The 17,116-nt window shown below is 57.9% G+C and overlaps 2 protein-coding genes across 2 annotated transcripts; both read left to right on the top strand.

The window, feature by feature from the left end:
• The first annotated feature begins 3,628 nt into the window (after positions 1-3,628).
• AZU1 (azurocidin 1) lies at positions 3,629-6,044 on the top strand. Its single transcript, XM_007176686.2, has 5 exons — positions 3,629-3,686; positions 3,966-4,122; positions 4,550-4,691; positions 5,226-5,462; positions 5,880-6,044. Exons 1-5 carry the CDS (start codon positions 3,629-3,631, stop codon positions 6,042-6,044), a joined length of 759 nt encoding a protein of 252 aa, XP_007176748.2.
• A 7,092-nt stretch (positions 6,045-13,136) lies between these two features.
• On the top strand, positions 13,137-16,205 carry PRTN3 (proteinase 3). The gene is made up of 5 exons (XM_028165067.2): positions 13,137-13,203; positions 14,002-14,161; positions 14,554-14,695; positions 15,392-15,622; positions 16,035-16,205. The coding sequence occupies exons 1-5, from the start codon at positions 13,137-13,139 to the stop codon at positions 16,203-16,205; spliced, it is 771 nt and encodes a 256-aa protein (XP_028020868.1).
• The last annotated feature ends 911 nt before the right edge of the window (positions 16,206-17,116 follow it).

Genomic DNA, 17,116 nt, shown 5'->3' with positions numbered 1-17,116 from the left:
AGTGTCCTGGTCTCCGGGTTTCTCGCGTCTCTGCCCCCCTCCCCGGCGCGCGTTTCCATGGCGAGCTCCCGGGCGCCCGGGCCTTCGGGAGACAAAAGAAGCTGGGGGGGCCGCCCTCATTCCCGGGACCCCGCACCGCGCACCGCCCACCTGCCCCCTGCGCCCCGCCGGGGTCCTCCCTCCGCTCGTCCAAACCCGGCCCCTCGCCGGGCCCACAGCATCCAGGACGCACGGCCCTGGATGCCCCGGGATGCGCGGGCGGCGGTAGGGCCCTCGTGGTGAATTCACGTGAGGCTCACTTAGGCAGCGCTTGCTCTTTGCAGGTGTTTCTTCTTTTCCACACACAGCCATGTGGGGTGGGGACCAGCTGACCGTCATTTGACAAGTGGGGAAACTGAGGGCCCCGGGAACTTAAATCTCTGTCCACGGTCTCCAGGCCCCAAACGGCAGGATTTTATTGGGTTCATTTTTTCACCGTCTCCTGAGCACCTCCTGTATACCTGGCCCTGTACAGTCACGGAGGAGCCGCTGACAACTGGGACAGACCCCAAAAATCAATCCCGCAGTTAAGCGTCCAGTTAAGGTCGGGGGTGAGGGCTGCACGAATGGATAACCCGGTGTGTGCAGCCACTGGGCTTTATTCGCACGCAGCCGTTCACACTCCAACCTGGTCCTGGCCGTGGCCCTTCTTGTTTTAAGAGACTCAGCTGCATGTGTCTTCAAAGATGGCTGTATGTGCGGTTAAGGGTGGGGCCCAGAGGGTTTGAATCCCACCGGGGCCTCCATTTGCTCACCTGGAAATGGGCATAACAAGGCCGTTTTGCGCATGCGGCACACCGGAGCTGTCTGTCCCGCCTCCCCAGGCCTGATGCCCACTGGGCCTCGGTTTCCCTGCCAGCCAGGGGTGGAGCCTGGGCTGGGCAGCCTTTGGGAATCCTGGTGTTGAAAGGTGACCGCAAACAGCCCTCAGGAGGTGGGAGGAGGGGAAAATGGGGCAATCGCTCTTGGGGGCCTCCTGGGGGGCAGGAGCAGGAAGGGGTGTCCTGGGGGACCCTCCTGACAGCTCAGGGCACCAGGAGAGGGTCTGGGGGAATATCAGGAGCAGGGGTGGGGGTCGTCTTCCTGTCGATCCCCAGTGGTGGAGGAGCCAGGCCCGGCTGTGATGGCACATGGCCCAGCAGTGGGGCCTGGACTTGCTTCTGGGGCACTAGGGAGCCATGGCAGAGTTTAGAGCAGGCAAGAGGGATTGAGCACGCCAGGTGCTGCTCAAAGACTCTTGCACATATTAACCCACTCGATGCTCACCACAGCTCTACTGGGGGTGGGGGGGAACTGTTCACGTCCTGGTACCCAGACAGGGAAACAGGGCCAGAGAGGGGCCCTTGAGGTCACCCAAGTAGGAAGGGATGGACCTGTGGGCTCTGGAGTCACCCATCTCTCCAGCTGTGCTCTGTGCAAGACAGCAGCCTGGTTCACAGGCAAGGACAGGGTGGGCGGCAAGTTGGGGCCTCAGGAGGGAGGATGCACAGGTGGAATCCAGGGAGAGTGGAGACGGGAGGCAAACTTGGGGGGACGCTGGTCTGAGGCAGAGGCCATGCAGGGGGCACGGCTGGGCGGTGGGACCGTGAGACTCGGCAGGGACCAGGCCTGAGCCCCAGGACCCCACCATTCGGGCTGGGTGGAGGACCGCAAGTCCACCCTGACCCCTGCTCCCGCCACCCTCCCCAGTCCTGCCCTGGAAGAGCCCCCCCAAGGCCCCAGACAGAAACTGGTGTCCTAGTGTCCTGAGACGTGGGGTCCACCACCAGCCCCAACCTCTTGGTGTCATCTTGGAAATAAATCCTATTTTTTTTAAATTGAGGTGTCAAAAATAAGTAAAAATAAAAATAAAAAACTGAGGTGAAATTCACATGACATAAGATCAGCCATCTTAAAGTATCACATCCGCTGTTTTTTGGAAGGAACATTCACGGAGTTGTGCAGCCAGCTAATTCTAGAACATTCTATCTCCCCCAAAGAAACCCCATTTCCTTCAGCTATTATTCCCCTAACCCCCTAACCCCCCAGGCCCTGACAACCAGGAACCCACTCACTGTCTCTGTGGATCTGCCTGTCCTGGACGTTTCCCATCAATGGAATCACACACTCTGGGTCCTTCTGCGTCTGGCTTCTCTCACTGAGCATCGTGTTCTCAAGGTCCACGCACGTGGTAGCGAGTGTCAGGGCTTCACCCCTTTTCACGGCTGAGTGATGCTCCCATGTGTGGAGGGACACGTCTGTCTGTTGAAGGGCATTTGTGTTGCGTCCACCATTTGGCCACTGTGAACACACGTGTGCAGGTTTCTGAGGCCCTGTCTTTGGTTCTCTTGGGCACGCACCTAGGAGTAGAACTGCTGAGTAATATGATAATTCGGTGATTAACGTTTTGAGGAGCTGCCAGACCTTCCCCAGCCGCGGCACTATTTTACATCCCTGCCAACCTGTCTGAGGTTCCAATTTCCCACCTCCTCGCCAACGCTGTATTTTTTCTGCCCTTTTCATTCCAGCCATCCTAGTGGGTGTGAAGTGGTGTCTCACTGTGGTTTTGATTTGTGCATTTCCCTGATGACTAATAATTTTGAGCATCTTTTCATGGCATGTTGGCCATTTGTGTATCTTGGGAGAAATGTCTATTCAAATCCTTTGTCCATTTTTAAGTGGATTGTTTGTCTTTTTGTTGTTGAGTTGTGAGAGTTCTTTATATATTCTGGATACTCAACCCTGTCTTTCTCTCCCCTTGGCCTCATCTCTTGCCCAGGTTCTGAGTGCCTGAAACCTCTGAAGACCCTGCTTTGAGGACAGGGAAGGGGAGACAACCTCTCCAGGACCACCTGGCTCTGGGGACTCCATGGCCGCACCTGCCCACTTTAGAGATGCACAGACTGAGGGCGGGCGAGTTACCCGGCCAGGTGCCCACAGATAAAAACCCCGCAAGTGAAAAGCTGGACACAGAAGACACACAGCGTGTGATTCCGTTGATGGGAAATGTCCAGAACAGGCAAATCCACAGATGGAGAGTGGGTTCATGATTGTCAGGGGCTGGGGGATGGGAGGGGGAGTGACTGCTGATGGGGACGGGGCTTCTTTTGAGGTGATGGAATGTTCTAAAATTGGGGTGATGGCTGCGTAACTCTGAAGATACTAAAAACGATGGAATAGCACGCTTTAAACAGATGAATTGTGTGGCACTCGAATTATATCTCAATAAAGCTGTTTAAAAAAAATAAAAAGCAGTAAAACACACACACATGCAAAAGCCAGCAGGACTCAATCCCAGGCCAGGTGGGCAGTGGTGGAACGCCCAGCACTCAGGCTGGAAAGCTGAGTGGAGGCCCCATTGTGAGTGGCACGGCTGGGTGTCAGCCTCACCCACATCTGAGGGGTCGTCTACCGTACAGAGGGGAGGACGGGGCACAGGGTGGGCAGTTGGAGGGCCCAGGCAGGCCCCAGGAGCGGTTGGCTCTGGAGGCCTTGGGCAACTTCCCCTGCTCCTGACGGGAGGGGCCAGGCCCTGGGTCGGGGGTGTGCCGATGGCCAAGGCCCCGGGTATAAGGGCGCCACCATCCCAGCCACCCCCAGCGGCCCCGTCATGACGGCACTCAGACTCCTGGGCCTGCTGGCCGGCCTGCTGGCGACCTCCAGGGCCGGTGAGTGCCTGCCCCAGGCCAGATGTCCCCATCTATGCAGGGGTCCAGCTGCAGGGGGCAGGCCCTGGTGGGAGGGACCAGCGGGCGCCAGCCCCTGCTTCCCTGGACTCAAGGCTCAGGGAGGGAAAGCGACCTAGCCCAGGCCGCACAGCCAGGCTGGCCCTGACTAGCCCCGGGAGGGTGGGCCCCTGTCCTTTTGGGGAACAAGGGGGCGGGAGGCCGGGGTCTCCCCAGGGATGGGGCTGAAACTGGGGGAGCTGCAGTGCACCCTCTCCCCAGGCTCGGCACCCCTGGCGGACATCGTGGGTGGCAGGAAGGCCCAGCCACAGGAGTTCCCATTCCTGGCCTCCATTCAGACCCAAGGGCGGCACTTCTGCGGGGGCGCCCTGATCCATCCCGGCTTCATCCTGACAGCCGCCAGCTGCTTCCAAAGCCGGTGAGGAGGGTGCCACAGGGTGGGGAGGGGGGCTCGGAGAGGGAGAGAGCTCTGGCGATCCCTGGGGGGGACGGTGCCTGGTAGGTGAGAAGGGGAGGGGCTTGGCAAGGGGGAGGGGTCTTAGGAAGGGTTGAGGGGCTTGGAGAGGGAAATGGGGGGACCCAGGATAGGAAGGGGGCCCAGGAGGTTCTCTATCTGGCAACAGAGGGGAGATACGGCTGCAGAAGGAAGGAAAGAGGCTTGACCGTCACCGCTGTCCTTCCTTTGGCTCCTGGGCTGTGGTTCAGTGGGCTAGTAATTCCCTGCCTTATTTGCAAGCCTGCTCCCCATCAATGCCCGGGCCCTGGGGTGGGTGTGGAAGGTTGGGGACTTCCCCACAAGCCCCCAGGACTGCCCCAGCCTGGTGTCTGCCCCCACCTGCTCTTAGCAACACCGGGATTGCCACTGTGGTGCTGGGGGCCTACAACCTGAGGCGGCGGGAGAGGTCCCGGCAGACGTTCTCCATCAGGAGCATCAGTGAGAATGGCTATGACCCCCAAGAGAACCTGAACGATGTGCTGCTGCTGCAGGTGGGGAGAGGGGTGGGGGGGCTGATGACGGCCTGGGGGGCTAAGGAGGGACGAGCCACGTGTACGGAGCCTGTGGTTAAATCGTACAGCCAAGTGCACAATCCATTTACCTATCCTCCGGATCCTGGACACAGGAGCTGGGCCAACTTTCCCTCCCACCAGCAGAATTTAAAACTGCCCCTTTCTCTACATCATTACTGACACTGCATAATATGATTTTTAAAAACTTTCTGTCAATTGTGATGGGGGATGGTACCTTGTTTTATCTGCATTTCCTGGGCAAGCTCTTCACCTTCAGGGTCTCTCAACCACCTTTGCGATAAGAACGATTGATTCCTTCTCTGGAGGAACCAGAGGCCCAGACAGGTAAAGTCACTTGGCCAGGACCCCACGGCCAGTTACTGCCTAAACTGGCCAGGACCCAAACCACTTTACAGACCAAAACTCACGTCGCTGCCGCTCTGGCTCCCAGCTGGGCCCCGTGAGGCTCTGGTCCCCAGCTCCGCCCTCTCCTGACTCAGTTTCCCTCCCCAGCTGGACCGTCAGGCCAACCTCACCAGCAGCGCCGTGGCAGTGGTACCACTGTCCCCACAGAATGCCACGGTGGAAGCGGGCACCAACTGCCAGGTCGCAGGCTGGGGCACCCGACAGCATAGAGGGCGTCTCTCCCGAGTCCCAAGGGTCGTGAACGTCACTGTGACCCCGTCGGACCAGTGTCGCCCCAACAATGTGTGCACCGGCGTCCTTACCCGCCGGGGCGGCATCTGCCAGGTACGGGCTGGGCGTGACCTGGGGTGGGCTCCAGGTGGTGGGAAAAGCAAGGACAAGTGCCAAGCTCTGGGCTGCGGGCTGGAGACACGACAGGGAACAGGACAGGGTAGGGTCTGCCCTTTTGGAGCCAGGGGCTCCCAGACCTTGTGGGTGGGGGAGTCAGGTGTCAAGACAAGGGCGTGCACGGGACAGGCCCAGCCCGGGGCAGCAGGGAGTTCCTGGGGGCATCTGAGACCTGAGTTGCAGGTAGGAGTTAACCCAGCAAAGTTGAGGGAAAAGCGTGCAGGCAGCGGGACAGCACGTGCCAAGGGCCAGGGACGGGGACAGGATTTGCGGGTGGCATGAGCAGTGGTTCTGGGTGGGAGCAGAGTAGGGGGGCTGGGCCTGGGTTGCCCTGACTCTCCTGCCGCCCTGCAGGGGGACGGGGGCACCCCCCTCATCTGCAACGGCCTGGCGCACGGCGTGGCCTCCTGGTCCCGGGGGCCCTGCGGCAGGGGCCCCGACTTCTTCGCCCGCGTGGCACTCTTCAGGGACTGGATTGACTCGGTTATAAACCAGCCAGGCGGACGTGTGCCAGCCTGACGGACCCCCAGCCCAGCCGGTGAGGGGCGTGTGAGCTGCCACGGAGCCCAGCCCCCCACGCCTCTGTCCCATCCCGCAGCCCCACCCTGGCCCGCGCGGTTGTGACTCTAATAAAAGATCTGTTCCCATTCTGTCCACGGCACCTGATTTCTGCTTTGCGCGGGCGGGAAGGGGCTCGGTGCCGAGCGCAGGGACATCTTCCGGCAAGAGTGGCATGCACCCCAGGGGCCTCCACTCACGGAATCCGCTCGCAGCCCTGAGGACCAGGGGCTCTTGTTATCTCCACCTGAGGCGGCGCCGAGGCTCAGAGAGGTTGGGTGACTACCCTGAGGCCACACAGCCAGAGTGGGCTCTGAACCCACATCTGTGAGATTCCAGGCGCCCTTAAACGTCTCTCATTTTGGTCGAGAACACAGTCACCCCTTAGTATCTGCAGGGGCTGGGCTCCAGGACCCTGGTGGATACCCAAATCCGCGGATGCTCAAGTCCCTTATATCAAATGCCGTAATATTTGCAAGTAACCTACGCACATCCTTCAGTGCACTTAAAATCATCTCTATATGACTTAAAATACCTGATAAAATGTAAATGCTGTGGAAATATAGTTGCCCGCCTACGGCAAATTCAAGTTTTGCTTTTTAGAACTTTCTGGAAATTTTTTTCCCAAATATTTTTGATCTGCGGTTGGTTGAATCCGAGGTTGGTTCAGTCCACAGGTGTGGAACCCGCGGATACGGAGGCCCGGCTGCATATTATGCAGCAAAGTCAAGAGACACACGAGAAACTGGCTTAGACTATTTGCCACTTGAATCGGTTAAAGAGCCTAATATGAAAGGAACTAAAATATAAATGTTAAATAATAAATATAATTTTATAGGGACTTCCCTGGAGGTCCAGAGGTTAAGACTCCACGCTTCCACCGCAAGAGGCACGGGTTGGATCCCTAGTGGGGGAAATAAGATCCCACATGCCCCGTGGTGCAGCCAAACTATATATATATGTATTTATATATTTATATAAATGATATATAAAACATGACAAACATAATCGTATAACATACAAAACATAATAAAAATAATTATATAAATGATATATAAAACAATACACATAATATAGTTTATTAAACTAAATAAAATTGTTTCATTAAAATAAAAATTAGGGCTTCCCTGGTGGCGCAGTGGTTGAGAATCTGCCTGCCAATGCAGGGGACACGGGTTCGAGCCCTGGTCTGGGAAGATCCCACATGCCGCGCAGAAACTGGGCCCGTGAGCCACAGCTACTGAGCCTGCGCGTCTGGAGCCTGTGCTCCGCAACAAGAGAGGCCGCGATAGTGAGAGGCCCGCGCACCGCGATGAAGAGTGGCCCCCACTCGCCGCAACTAGAGAAAGCCCTCGCACAGAAACGAAGACCCAACACAGCCATAATTAAATAAATAAATAAATAAAAATTTAAAAAAATAAAATAATAAAAAAATAAAAAATTAAAATTAAACCATACATTACATTATATATTAGTATTTATTACATATTATACTTGTATTTTTAAAAATATATACTTAATAACACATAATAAAATATAATAAATCCATTGTGTAAATATTATACATTAATATTTATAGTATATATTTATAATATATTTATCTTATATATTTATAATATAATACATATAATGTGCACCTAAAATCAGTAAGGAAAAAAATTAAGAGCCCAGTAGTAAAAAAGTGGGTCAAGGATGTAAACAGTTCACAGCAAAGAAACACAGAAGGCTCTTGACGATGTGGGAACACTGACCCTCACCCAGTGCGTGAGAAATGCCCGCTGGCCTCCTGGGAGGTGGGCTTTTCACCCAGGGGGGTGATCACAAAGCCTGCCATCTGCGGTGTCTCGTCTGGGGGTGGGGGCGGGGTGGCAGGGACGGGTCGGGCATCCGAACCAGGTGCCGCCCTGGGGGTTGCCCACGTGTCACCTTGCACGAGACGGGAACAGGTCCTGCCATGTGGCTCGAGAGACAGAGGCTGCAAAGGATCCAGTGTTCCGGGCTGGCGGTGGGGAGACCACAGAAGCCCGGGGCGGGCGGGTAGCACACAGCTGTGGAAGAGGCTCAGCCCAGCCGGCGTCGGGGCCAAAATGGAGATGCCCAGCTCTGCCCTTTCTCCTGGGGGCCCTGCTGACGCCCCAACACGCAGGGGAGGGGAGGGGCTCGAAGGGGCGGCGCTCTGCCCTGAGCCGGGTGGTGTTGGGGTCTGTGCGGTCCCGAGCCCCCTGCCCTGACCGCGCGCCCTCCACCCCCTCACTGCCCCAGAAGCCCCCAGCGATGGCCCACACTCACCGGCCACCGAGGTTAGTTGTGTTGCCATTAAGCCATTTTACAGATGGGGAGCCCGAGGCCCAGGGAGCTCCAATCACCACTGGCGTTGCTGGCACTTATTGGGCACCAGCTGCGTGCCAGGCCCTCATCCCATCCTACAGGCCTGGTCTGTGGGTCCCGGGTCTGTTTATTTGTTTTTCGTAATTTATTGCAGTGAAAGTCACATAACATAAAATTCACTCTTTTAAAGGGAACAATTCAGTGGTTTTTAGTGTATTTCACTAGGTTGTGCAACCCTCACCGCTGTCCAGTTCCAGAACATTCCATCACCCCAAAAAGAAGCTCCGTCCCCATCAGCAGTCACCTCTCCTCCCCCTCCCCCAGCCCCTGACAACCACTAACCACTAACTCTCTGTCCCTGTGGACTGGCCTGTTCTGGACGTTTCCCATCAGTGGAATCACACCCTGTGTGTCCTTCTGTGTCTGGCTTCTCTCACTGAGCATCGTGTTCTCAGGGTCCATCCACGCTGTAGTGAGTGTCAGTGCTTCACCCCTTTTCACGGCTGAGTGATGTTCCCAGGTGTGGAGGGATGTATATCCATCGTCCGTCGATGGTCATCTGGGTTGGTTCCACCCTGGCTATTGTGAATCACGTCGCTGTGGACATTTGTGTACCCGTTTTGTTTGAACATCGATTTTCAATGCTATGGGTTTGTACCCAGGAGTGGAATTGGGGGTTCAGAATTGGTCCTGCTTTATAGAAGGGGAAACTGAGGCCCAGAGAGGAATGTCAGCGGCTCAGGAGCCCAGAATGGTCCCAGGGGCCCCGCCTGCTGATTGTTCAGATGGGGAAACTGAGGCCCTAGGGCGTTGGGGTCCAAGAGCATATCGTCCCAGCTTGGAGCCCCCAACACTGGCCCCCTCAAGAAAGGAGTGTTTTTCTTTTTTCAGGAGAGAAGAGGAAAAAGAGGCAGAGACACAGAGACTGAGCCTCTCCCGCCCTCCTTCCCTCGATCCTGGGTGGGTCGGCTCGGGTCCGCTTGCCCCCTCACCCCGCCCCAGCCCGTGTTCCCGGCGAGGCCGTTGCCTGTTGCACCAGCCACAGTTGGAGCGGGAAGGGGCCGAGGCCACAGCTTCCAGCCCCACTTCCCCTCCACCTGCCGGCCCGACCCCCAGAGGCCCCCGATGGTTCCCTCCCTCCCAGTTACAACCCCCAGGGCTCCCGGTGCCCCCAGCTCCCCAGCCAGTCCCATGCCTTCCCAAGCCTCTGCCTTCAGGCAGCCCCCCAGCCCTGCACTCACCTGACTGCCCCCACCCCAGGCCTGGAGCAGAGAGGAGGACCCCGGGCCATCCCTCTGTCTCGTTTGATGCTGTGACTCCCCTCCCCACCCCACCCCCACCCCGGGAGGCTCCCTGGGGGGGTGAGAGCTTCCGGCCAGGACCCCGTGGGCAGTTACCTAGCAAGGTTGTGTGTGTGTGTTTCTTTTTCTTTTTCAGTTAAAGCTTTATCGAAATGTACTTCTCCTACCATACAACCCACCCGCTTAACAGTTCAGCGGCGTTTAGTATAGTCACAGGGTTGTGCAACCACCACCTCTAATTCCAGAACATTCTCACCACCCTGAAAAGAAGCCCTGTCCCCAAGGGCACTCACCCCCATGCTCTCCCCCAGCCCCTGACAACCAGGAACCCATGCTCTGTGTCTGTGGACTGGCCTGTTCTGGACGTTTCCCATCAAAGGAATCACACACTGTCCGTCCTTCTGTGTCTGGCTTCTCTCACTGAGCATCGTGCTCTCAGGGTCCGTCCACGCTGTAGCGAGTGTCAGTGTCTCTCTACTTTTCAGGGCTGAGTGATGCTCCCCTGTGTGTACCCCCTTTCATCAGCTGATGGTTCATCGGGCTCTTATCTGTATTAGGGAAGTCAGCCCCTGAGGTGGGGTTGTTCTCATGACTCCCCATCATTAACAGATGGGGAAACCGAGGCCCAGAGAGGTGGCGTTTCTAGCCCAGAATCAAAAAGCACAGCAGAATGTGAACCCAGGCGAGGGGCTCCGGACCCTGGGGTGTACCCGCCCCGCGTCTGCTCCCAGAAGAGCCTGGATCTGAGAGAGGCACATGCTGACCCGGCCCAGCCGCCGAGAGGATGGGCTGAGACGGGGAGAGGCACCGCAGAAAAAGGAAGGGAGTGGTGGGGTGGCAGCGACAGGGCTGGCACCTGTGCTCACCTCACCTCACTGCGCGCCCACACACTCCAATACTCCAACTTATCAAATCCTCCTGCTGTCGCCCCGGGGGAGGGACCATTAGTACGATCACCCCACTGTACAGGTGGGGAAACCGAGGCACCAAGCAGCCTGCCCCGCTGGACCGGACAGTGCCAGTCCGCAGAGATGTTCTTGTCAAACGAGAAAAACCAGTTCTGAAAGCAAAAGGCACAGCAGCCCCGGGTTTCTGTGGAGACATGTCAGGGCCACACCCAGGGCTGGGGCCTTTCCCGAGTGACTGGGCTGATGTGTGACTTAAAAACACGTTGGCAATACAGATGGCCAACAGGCACATGAAAAGATCACTAATGATTAGAGAAGAGGAAATCAAAAATACAATGAGGTGTGAATTCTGACCTCACACCGCTCAGAATGGCCACCATCAAAAAGTCTACAAATTACAAATGCTGGAGAGGGTGTAGAGAAAAGGGAACCCTCCTACACTGTTGGTGGGAATGTAAGTTGGTGCAGCCATTAAGGAAAACAGTATGGAGGGTCCTCAAAAAACTAAAAGTAGAGTTGCCATATGATCCAGCAATCCCACTCCTGGGCATATACCCAGACAAAAGTATAATTTGAAAAGATACATGCACCCTTATATTCCTAACAGCACTGTTCACAATAGCCAAGACATGGAAACAACCTAAATGTCCATCGACAGAGGAATGGATAAATAAGATGTGGTACATTTATACAATGGAATATTACTCAGCCATAAAAAAGAATGAAATAATGCCATTTGCAGCAACATGGATGAATCTAGGGATGATCATACTAAGTGAAGTAAGTCAGAAAGAGAAAGACAAATATCATATGATATCACTTATACGTGGAATCTAAAATATGACACAAATGAACTTATCTTCGAAAGAGAAATAGACTCACGGACATAGAGAACAGAGTTATGGTTGCCAAGGGGGAGAGGGGTGGGGGAGGGATGGATTGGGAGTTTGCGGTTAGCAGATGCAAACTATTATATATAGGATGGATAAACAGCAAGGTCCTACTGTATAGCACAGGGAACTATATTCACTATCCTGGGATAAACCATAACGGAAAAGAATATGGAAAAGAATATAAAAAATAAATTAATTAATTTAAAAAAAAGAGCCTGGGGGGGGAAGAATATATATATATATGTATAACTGAGTCACCTTGCTGTTCAGTAGAAATTAACACAACATTGTAAATCAACTCTACTTCAATAAAATTTAAAAGATAAAAAATAAAAACGCATCAGCAGAAGGGCAGCCGCCTGCAGGAGGAGGGGCGGGAAGCAGTGAGGCACGCAGGCTGCACCAGGAGTCATTGGTGGGCAAAACTCAGAGCAGGTGTTTCTGCCTCAGAGACGTTCATTCATTCCAAAGAGGAAAGTGTGACTCGGCGGGAGGGACACGCAGGCACCTCAGAGATGATACCCCACGTCCTGGGGACCGCCACTCGGTATACAGACCCCATCTCCGTGTGGGGACCCCGCACAAGCCCATTAGGAGGGACGTTCCCCCCAAAAACCCGCCAGGTTGCCACCAAGGACACGGCACGAGGGACAGGAGAGGCTGAGGGGCTGCCCCAGAGCCCAGGAAACTCGGGGAGGCGGGGGGTGGGGGGGTGGATCCTGGACCAGAGACTGGCTGATTGTGAAATCCAGGCGGCCTGTGAGGGGGCAAACTTTGTGCAAGACGGGGCCCCGGGGAAGCTGGGGCAGCACATCCGGGAATTCTGCGGACTGCTGTAAGCGTGAAATGATTTCAAAATGAAACGCTTAAAAACTTTCTTTTTGGCCCCCAAATTCCGTGGGCTCCTCTATCTATGCTTCTGTAGGTTTAAGTTTTTCATAATAATGAGTCAGTTATAAATAGATACATAAATAAATGTCTCCCCGGCACCAGAGTCTCCCCCTGCCCCCTCCCGTGTCGGGCAGCATCCCTGGTCCCAGCCACTGCATGCCAGGAGCTCCCCAGTCGTGATGACCACAGGTGTCCCTGGGGGAGGAATCGCCCCAGGTGAGAGCTCTGCCTTAGAGGGAAGAGTGAATCCCCCAGACAAAGTGAGGGCAGAGAGATGAACCTGTGGGTCTCAGGAGGCGCAGGGCTCTGAGACCCTCACCCCCTTTTCTGTCCCGCTGAGTGGGACTCATCCCACCCCTGCACACGTCGGCCACATCTCACCTTGCCGGGGCTACAGGGACCCTCTGGGGGCAGGCAGTGCCCCCTTGGGGGTGTGGAAGCTGGGGTGTGTGTCACTGTGAGGGCTGTGGCCACAAGCCCCCTTGTCCAGAGGACCCCCAGCATGGGGTGGGTGGGAGCCAGCTTCCTACATCTCTTGGGGTGCCGGGACCCCGAGCCTGAGCCTGAAGCCCCTGCAGGCTTCCTGGGGTGCAGCTTTGACCCCCAAGCTCCCGAGCCCTCGAGCTGGAAGGAGGAAGTGGGGGCGCCCAGCCCGGGTATGGGGCAACCCTAATGGCCTTCCTGAATTGGGGCTATAAGAGGGGGCGGGCAGGCAGGGGGCACGGCCCAACCATGACCCGAAGCTGCAGACCCTCCAGCCCTGCCCTCGCCCCAGTGCTGTTGGCTGTGCTGCTGGGCGGTGAGTGGGGCCCAAGTCCGTCCGTCCGTCCGTCCGTCTGCCTCTCCCACGCCCTCACGGCTCAGATGGGGAAAGTGAAGCAGGACCCGGCTCGACTGGCTGCTTGGGATGAATGCCTCAAGGGGAGGGGAGGAGGAGAGAAAGGGGGGGCCTGGGATATGCAGCTCTGTTTCCGCCTCTGTAAAATAGGCAAAACCTAGTGCCTCCTGCCCAGGGAGGTGTCCTAGGGACTCAATATAACCAGAATCCCTGGACAGCACCTGGCACCCAGCAAGCACTCAGTAAGTAAGTGTGCACGCACGAACGAATGTGTCACTGGGTGAATGACGCACGTGTCAGAGGAAAAACCGGAGTGAGGGAACCCCTCCGCCCTCATCCTGATGAGGCTTTTTCATGCCTCAGTTTGTCCATCTGCAAGACGGGTCATCTTGCCAGCTTCTTCCCCCTCCTGACCTCCAGGACTGGGCGCCGCTGCTTCCTGGGAGCCTTCAGAAATAATAATGATAATGACCACCGGGATCTCCCCAGCGCTAACTGTCCCGGGCCCAGGCCTCTTCCCTCCACAGCCCCCAGCCCCCCTGTGCTGCTATGGGACCCCCAATTTGCACATGGGGAAACGGAGGCTCTGAGGGGTCCCAGGCCTGGTGGAGGCCACACAGCGGCTCTGCCCTCGTCCCCCGACCCCCGTCTGGGCTCCCTGGGCGGGGGATGGGGCGGTGGGGTGGGGTCGATCCCCCGTCCAGGGAGCCGCGGAGGGCGTTAGGCAAGGCGACGGCCGCTGACCCCCGGCGTCCCCAGGTGCAGCCCGGGCCGCGGAGATAGTGGGCGGGCGGGAAGCCCAGCCCCACTCGCGCCCCTACATGGCGTCGCTGCAGCTGTTCCCCAGCAACCACTTCTGCGGGGGGACCTTGATCCACCCGCGCTTCGTGCTGACCGCAGCCCACTGCCTGAGCAACTTGTGAGTGAGTGCGCCTGCGCGGTGCGGGCCTGCCCGGGGAGGGGGCGGTGCTCCGAGGGAGGGGGCGCGGGGCTGCCCCGGGGGTCCGAGGGGGCAAGGCGCCGCCTGCCTCCGCTTGCCTGGTCTCAGCCCCTCCGTCCATCGGCCCAACCCTCTCATCCCAAACTAGGCGGGCACCTGCCCTGCTCCCCAGCCCGCAGTGAACCCCTGATGCCCCAGGAGGATTAGCTCAAGCCAGGGGTTCAACCCTCGGGGGCAAGATGCAGACGGGGGGGGGTCTCCTGGGACGGTGGGCAGTCCCCGAGGGGCTGCACCCTGGGCCTCAGGACGGGGGTGGGGGGCACGTGGGGGGGGGGGGTCGGGGTCCCAGCGATGAACGCCCTGACCCTCAGGAACCCGTTGCTGGTGAGCGTGGTGCTCGGGGCCCACCGCCTGCAGACCTCCGAGCCCACCGAGCAGAGGTTCAGCATCAGCCGCCTGTTTGAGAACAATTACGACCCACAGGAGAAGCTGAATGACGTCCTCCTCCTGCAGGTGGGTGGGCGGGGCCAGCAGGGCCCAGGGACCCCTGTTCATTCATTTTCCAGCACCTACTGTACAGGAGCCCCGGCGGGCGTGGGACACGGCCTGGTGGGGAGAGAGCCAGTCACCACCTTCTGAGCACGCGGGATGCCCCCATGCCCCGCCCCCAGCCTTTGCCCGGCTGTGTCCCCTCCCTGCTCCCTGCGCTGTTCCCAGATACCCTCAGCCTTGGCACCAGCCTCCCCTCCTCAGGGAAGCCTCCCCTCACCCTACTTGAGTGACAGCCACCCCTCCCCCATACACTGTTCATCACTGGGCTATGTTTCCCTTGACTGTGCCACCTGCCATTCTCTTCTTGGCCCCTCCCAGCCCCAAAGATCAGCTCCCAGAAGGCAGAGGTAGGATCCCCAGGGCTTAGCCCAGGATCAAGCATACAGTTGGTGCTCAATAAGTGCTTTGTAAGTGAATGAATGCAACAGTGACCAATGCTGCAAAGGGGAGTCTCTTGGCCTCGGGGAATGTGAAACTGAGCCCTGGCAGGTTTGGAGGGGGATCAGGGCAGCCTCCCTGGAGGAGGCGACCCCTGAGGTAGAGCCAGGCGGAGGGAACAGCATGTGCAAAGGCCTGAAGGAGGCACTTTGAGATAATCGTCCATGGGTGGCTGCGGGTCCTGGAGACTCACTGCCCACCAACCGCCCTCTGCCCCAGCTGGACCGCCCGGCCACCCTCAACGCCCAGGTTGCAGTGGCCCAGCTCCCCCAGCAGAACCAGCTGCTGCCCCACGGCACCCAGTGCCTGGCCATGGGCTGGGGCCGCCTGGGCACCTTTGAGCCGCTGTCCCAGGTCCTGCAGGAGCTCAACGTCACCGTGGTCACTTTCCTGTGCCAGCCACAGAACGTGTGCACCTTTGTGCCCCAACGCAGCGCTGGCATCTGTTTTGTATGTACTGGGGGCTGCAGCTCGGTGGCTGCAGGGACAGCCGGGAGAGGGAGGGAGGGCAGGCAGGCGGGTGCCTCTGTCACACCATCTGGAAGGTGAGCACGCCCATCGTGAGGGGGTGACGGGGCCTTCATGGGTCTGGGGGCTTTTCCATCCCGCAGCCCACCTCGGGTGGGTGCCCCAGCCCCACTCCGGGGGCCACACCCAGAATTCTGGGGTCCAGGTATATAGCAGGGGGCCAATAAATGTCCGCTCTCCTCCAGAGGGGCCTCCCCTCCCTGTCTCACCCACATTACTTTAAAGAAAATTCTAGGCTGGAAACATCTCACCCCTACGTGGCCCCTTCCCCTGAGGTAGCCTCGTCTGGCTGCTGGCCTGGCCTGAGTGACTGACCGACCTGCCCCCTCCCCAGGGGGACTCGGGCGGCCCCTTGGTCTGCGACGGTGTCATCCAGGGCGTGGACTCCTTTGTGATCCGGGGGTGCGCCACCAACCAGTACCCCGACTTCTTTGCTCGCGTCTCCCTCTACGTAGACTGGATCCGCTCGGTGCTGAGCAACGCGGGGGGCGAGGACAGCCCCTGAGCACCCCCGGGCACTGAGGCCATGCTGTGGACAGACGCGGCGGGTCTGCTTCTGTGCCCGTGCCCCCCTTCCTGCCCCCCACCCCGGCTCTTGGGAGCCAGGCAGACCCACGGTGCGTCAATAAAAGCTGAACCATCCCCCTGGCTCCTGTGTGTCCTTCCCACGGGGAGATGTGGGGGAGAGTGGCCCAGGGTCCTCAGCGTCCCAAGTCCCCAAACCCCGAGCTCGGGGTGGGGGTGGGAACAGAGGCCTGGAAGTCGGAGGAGGGCGCATGTCACAGCGGATCCCGCTCCCCAGATGCCCGCAGACGTGTGTTCTAACCCAGCCCCGCCAGTGTGACCCAGGGCAATTTGCCGCCCCTCTCTGTGCCTCAGTTTCCTCATCTGGAAAACGGACTCACTCCAGACATTTCCCAAGTGTCCAAGGAGCCCTACCCTGGCCCTCAGGGCTAGGGGTGTCCTGTCCAGTTCTGTGTCTCCCAGCTCCGGGGCCACTTGAGGACCAAGCTCTCATAACATGGGGTGCCCAGGGCTGTGGGGCTCCTGACCAGTCAGGGGCAGGCAGAAGGGCTATTAGGGAGGCTTCTTGAAGGAGGCAGCAATGCCTGAATACGAACAAAAGGAGAAGTGTCGCCAGGCAAGGCACAGACAGTGTAAGGGCCCTGCATCAGGACAAGCTTGGGGGTGTGAGGAACAGCAAGGCATGACGTGTGGGGGAAGGAGAGCAGGTCAGGGAGGGTCAGGGCTGGAGCATGCAGGGCCACAGAATGAACTGGGGTCTAGAGGAGAGGCCTGAGGCCAGGCAGAGGTAGGGGTCATTGGCCAGCCGTGGAGAGGGCACGTGGCCATGGCAATGAGGCAGTGGAGGCTCAGAGAGAGGGGCCAACCAGTTCACCGGACACACCAGAGTTG

This window comes from Balaenoptera acutorostrata, chromosome 2, assembly GCF_949987535.1.
Source record: "Balaenoptera acutorostrata chromosome 2, mBalAcu1.1, whole genome shotgun sequence".
In the NCBI taxonomy this organism is placed as follows: domain Eukaryota; kingdom Metazoa; phylum Chordata; class Mammalia; order Artiodactyla; family Balaenopteridae; genus Balaenoptera; species Balaenoptera acutorostrata.
Note: the sequence above shows the minus strand (reverse complement) of the source record. Positions and strands in the feature narration are given on the sequence as shown.

What these genes read in the sequence shown, in the direction of transcription:
- AZU1 (XM_007176686.2), top strand. Translation starts at nt 3,629, where the DNA reads ATGACGGCACTCAGACTCCTGGGCCTGCTGGCCGGCCTGCTGGCGACC. An exon ending in GCTGGCGACCTCCAGGGCCG is followed by an intron (nt 3,687 to 3,965) that starts GTGAGTGCCTGC and finishes CCCTCTCCCCAG; the next exon opens with GCTCGGCACCCCTGGCGGAC. An exon ending in GCCGGGGCGGCATCTGCCAG is followed by an intron (nt 5,463 to 5,879) that starts GTACGGGCTGGG and finishes GCCGCCCTGCAG; the next exon opens with GGGGACGGGGGCACCCCCCT.
- PRTN3 (XM_028165067.2), top strand. Translation starts at nt 13,137, where the DNA reads ATGACCCGAAGCTGCAGACCCTCCAGCCCTGCCCTCGCCCCAGTGCTG. An exon ending in GCCCACTGCCTGAGCAACTT is followed by an intron (nt 14,162 to 14,553) that starts GTGAGTGAGTGC and finishes CCTGACCCTCAG; the next exon opens with GAACCCGTTGCTGGTGAGCG. An exon ending in GCAGCGCTGGCATCTGTTTT is followed by an intron (nt 15,623 to 16,034) that starts GTATGTACTGGG and finishes CCCCCTCCCCAG; the next exon opens with GGGGACTCGGGCGGCCCCTT.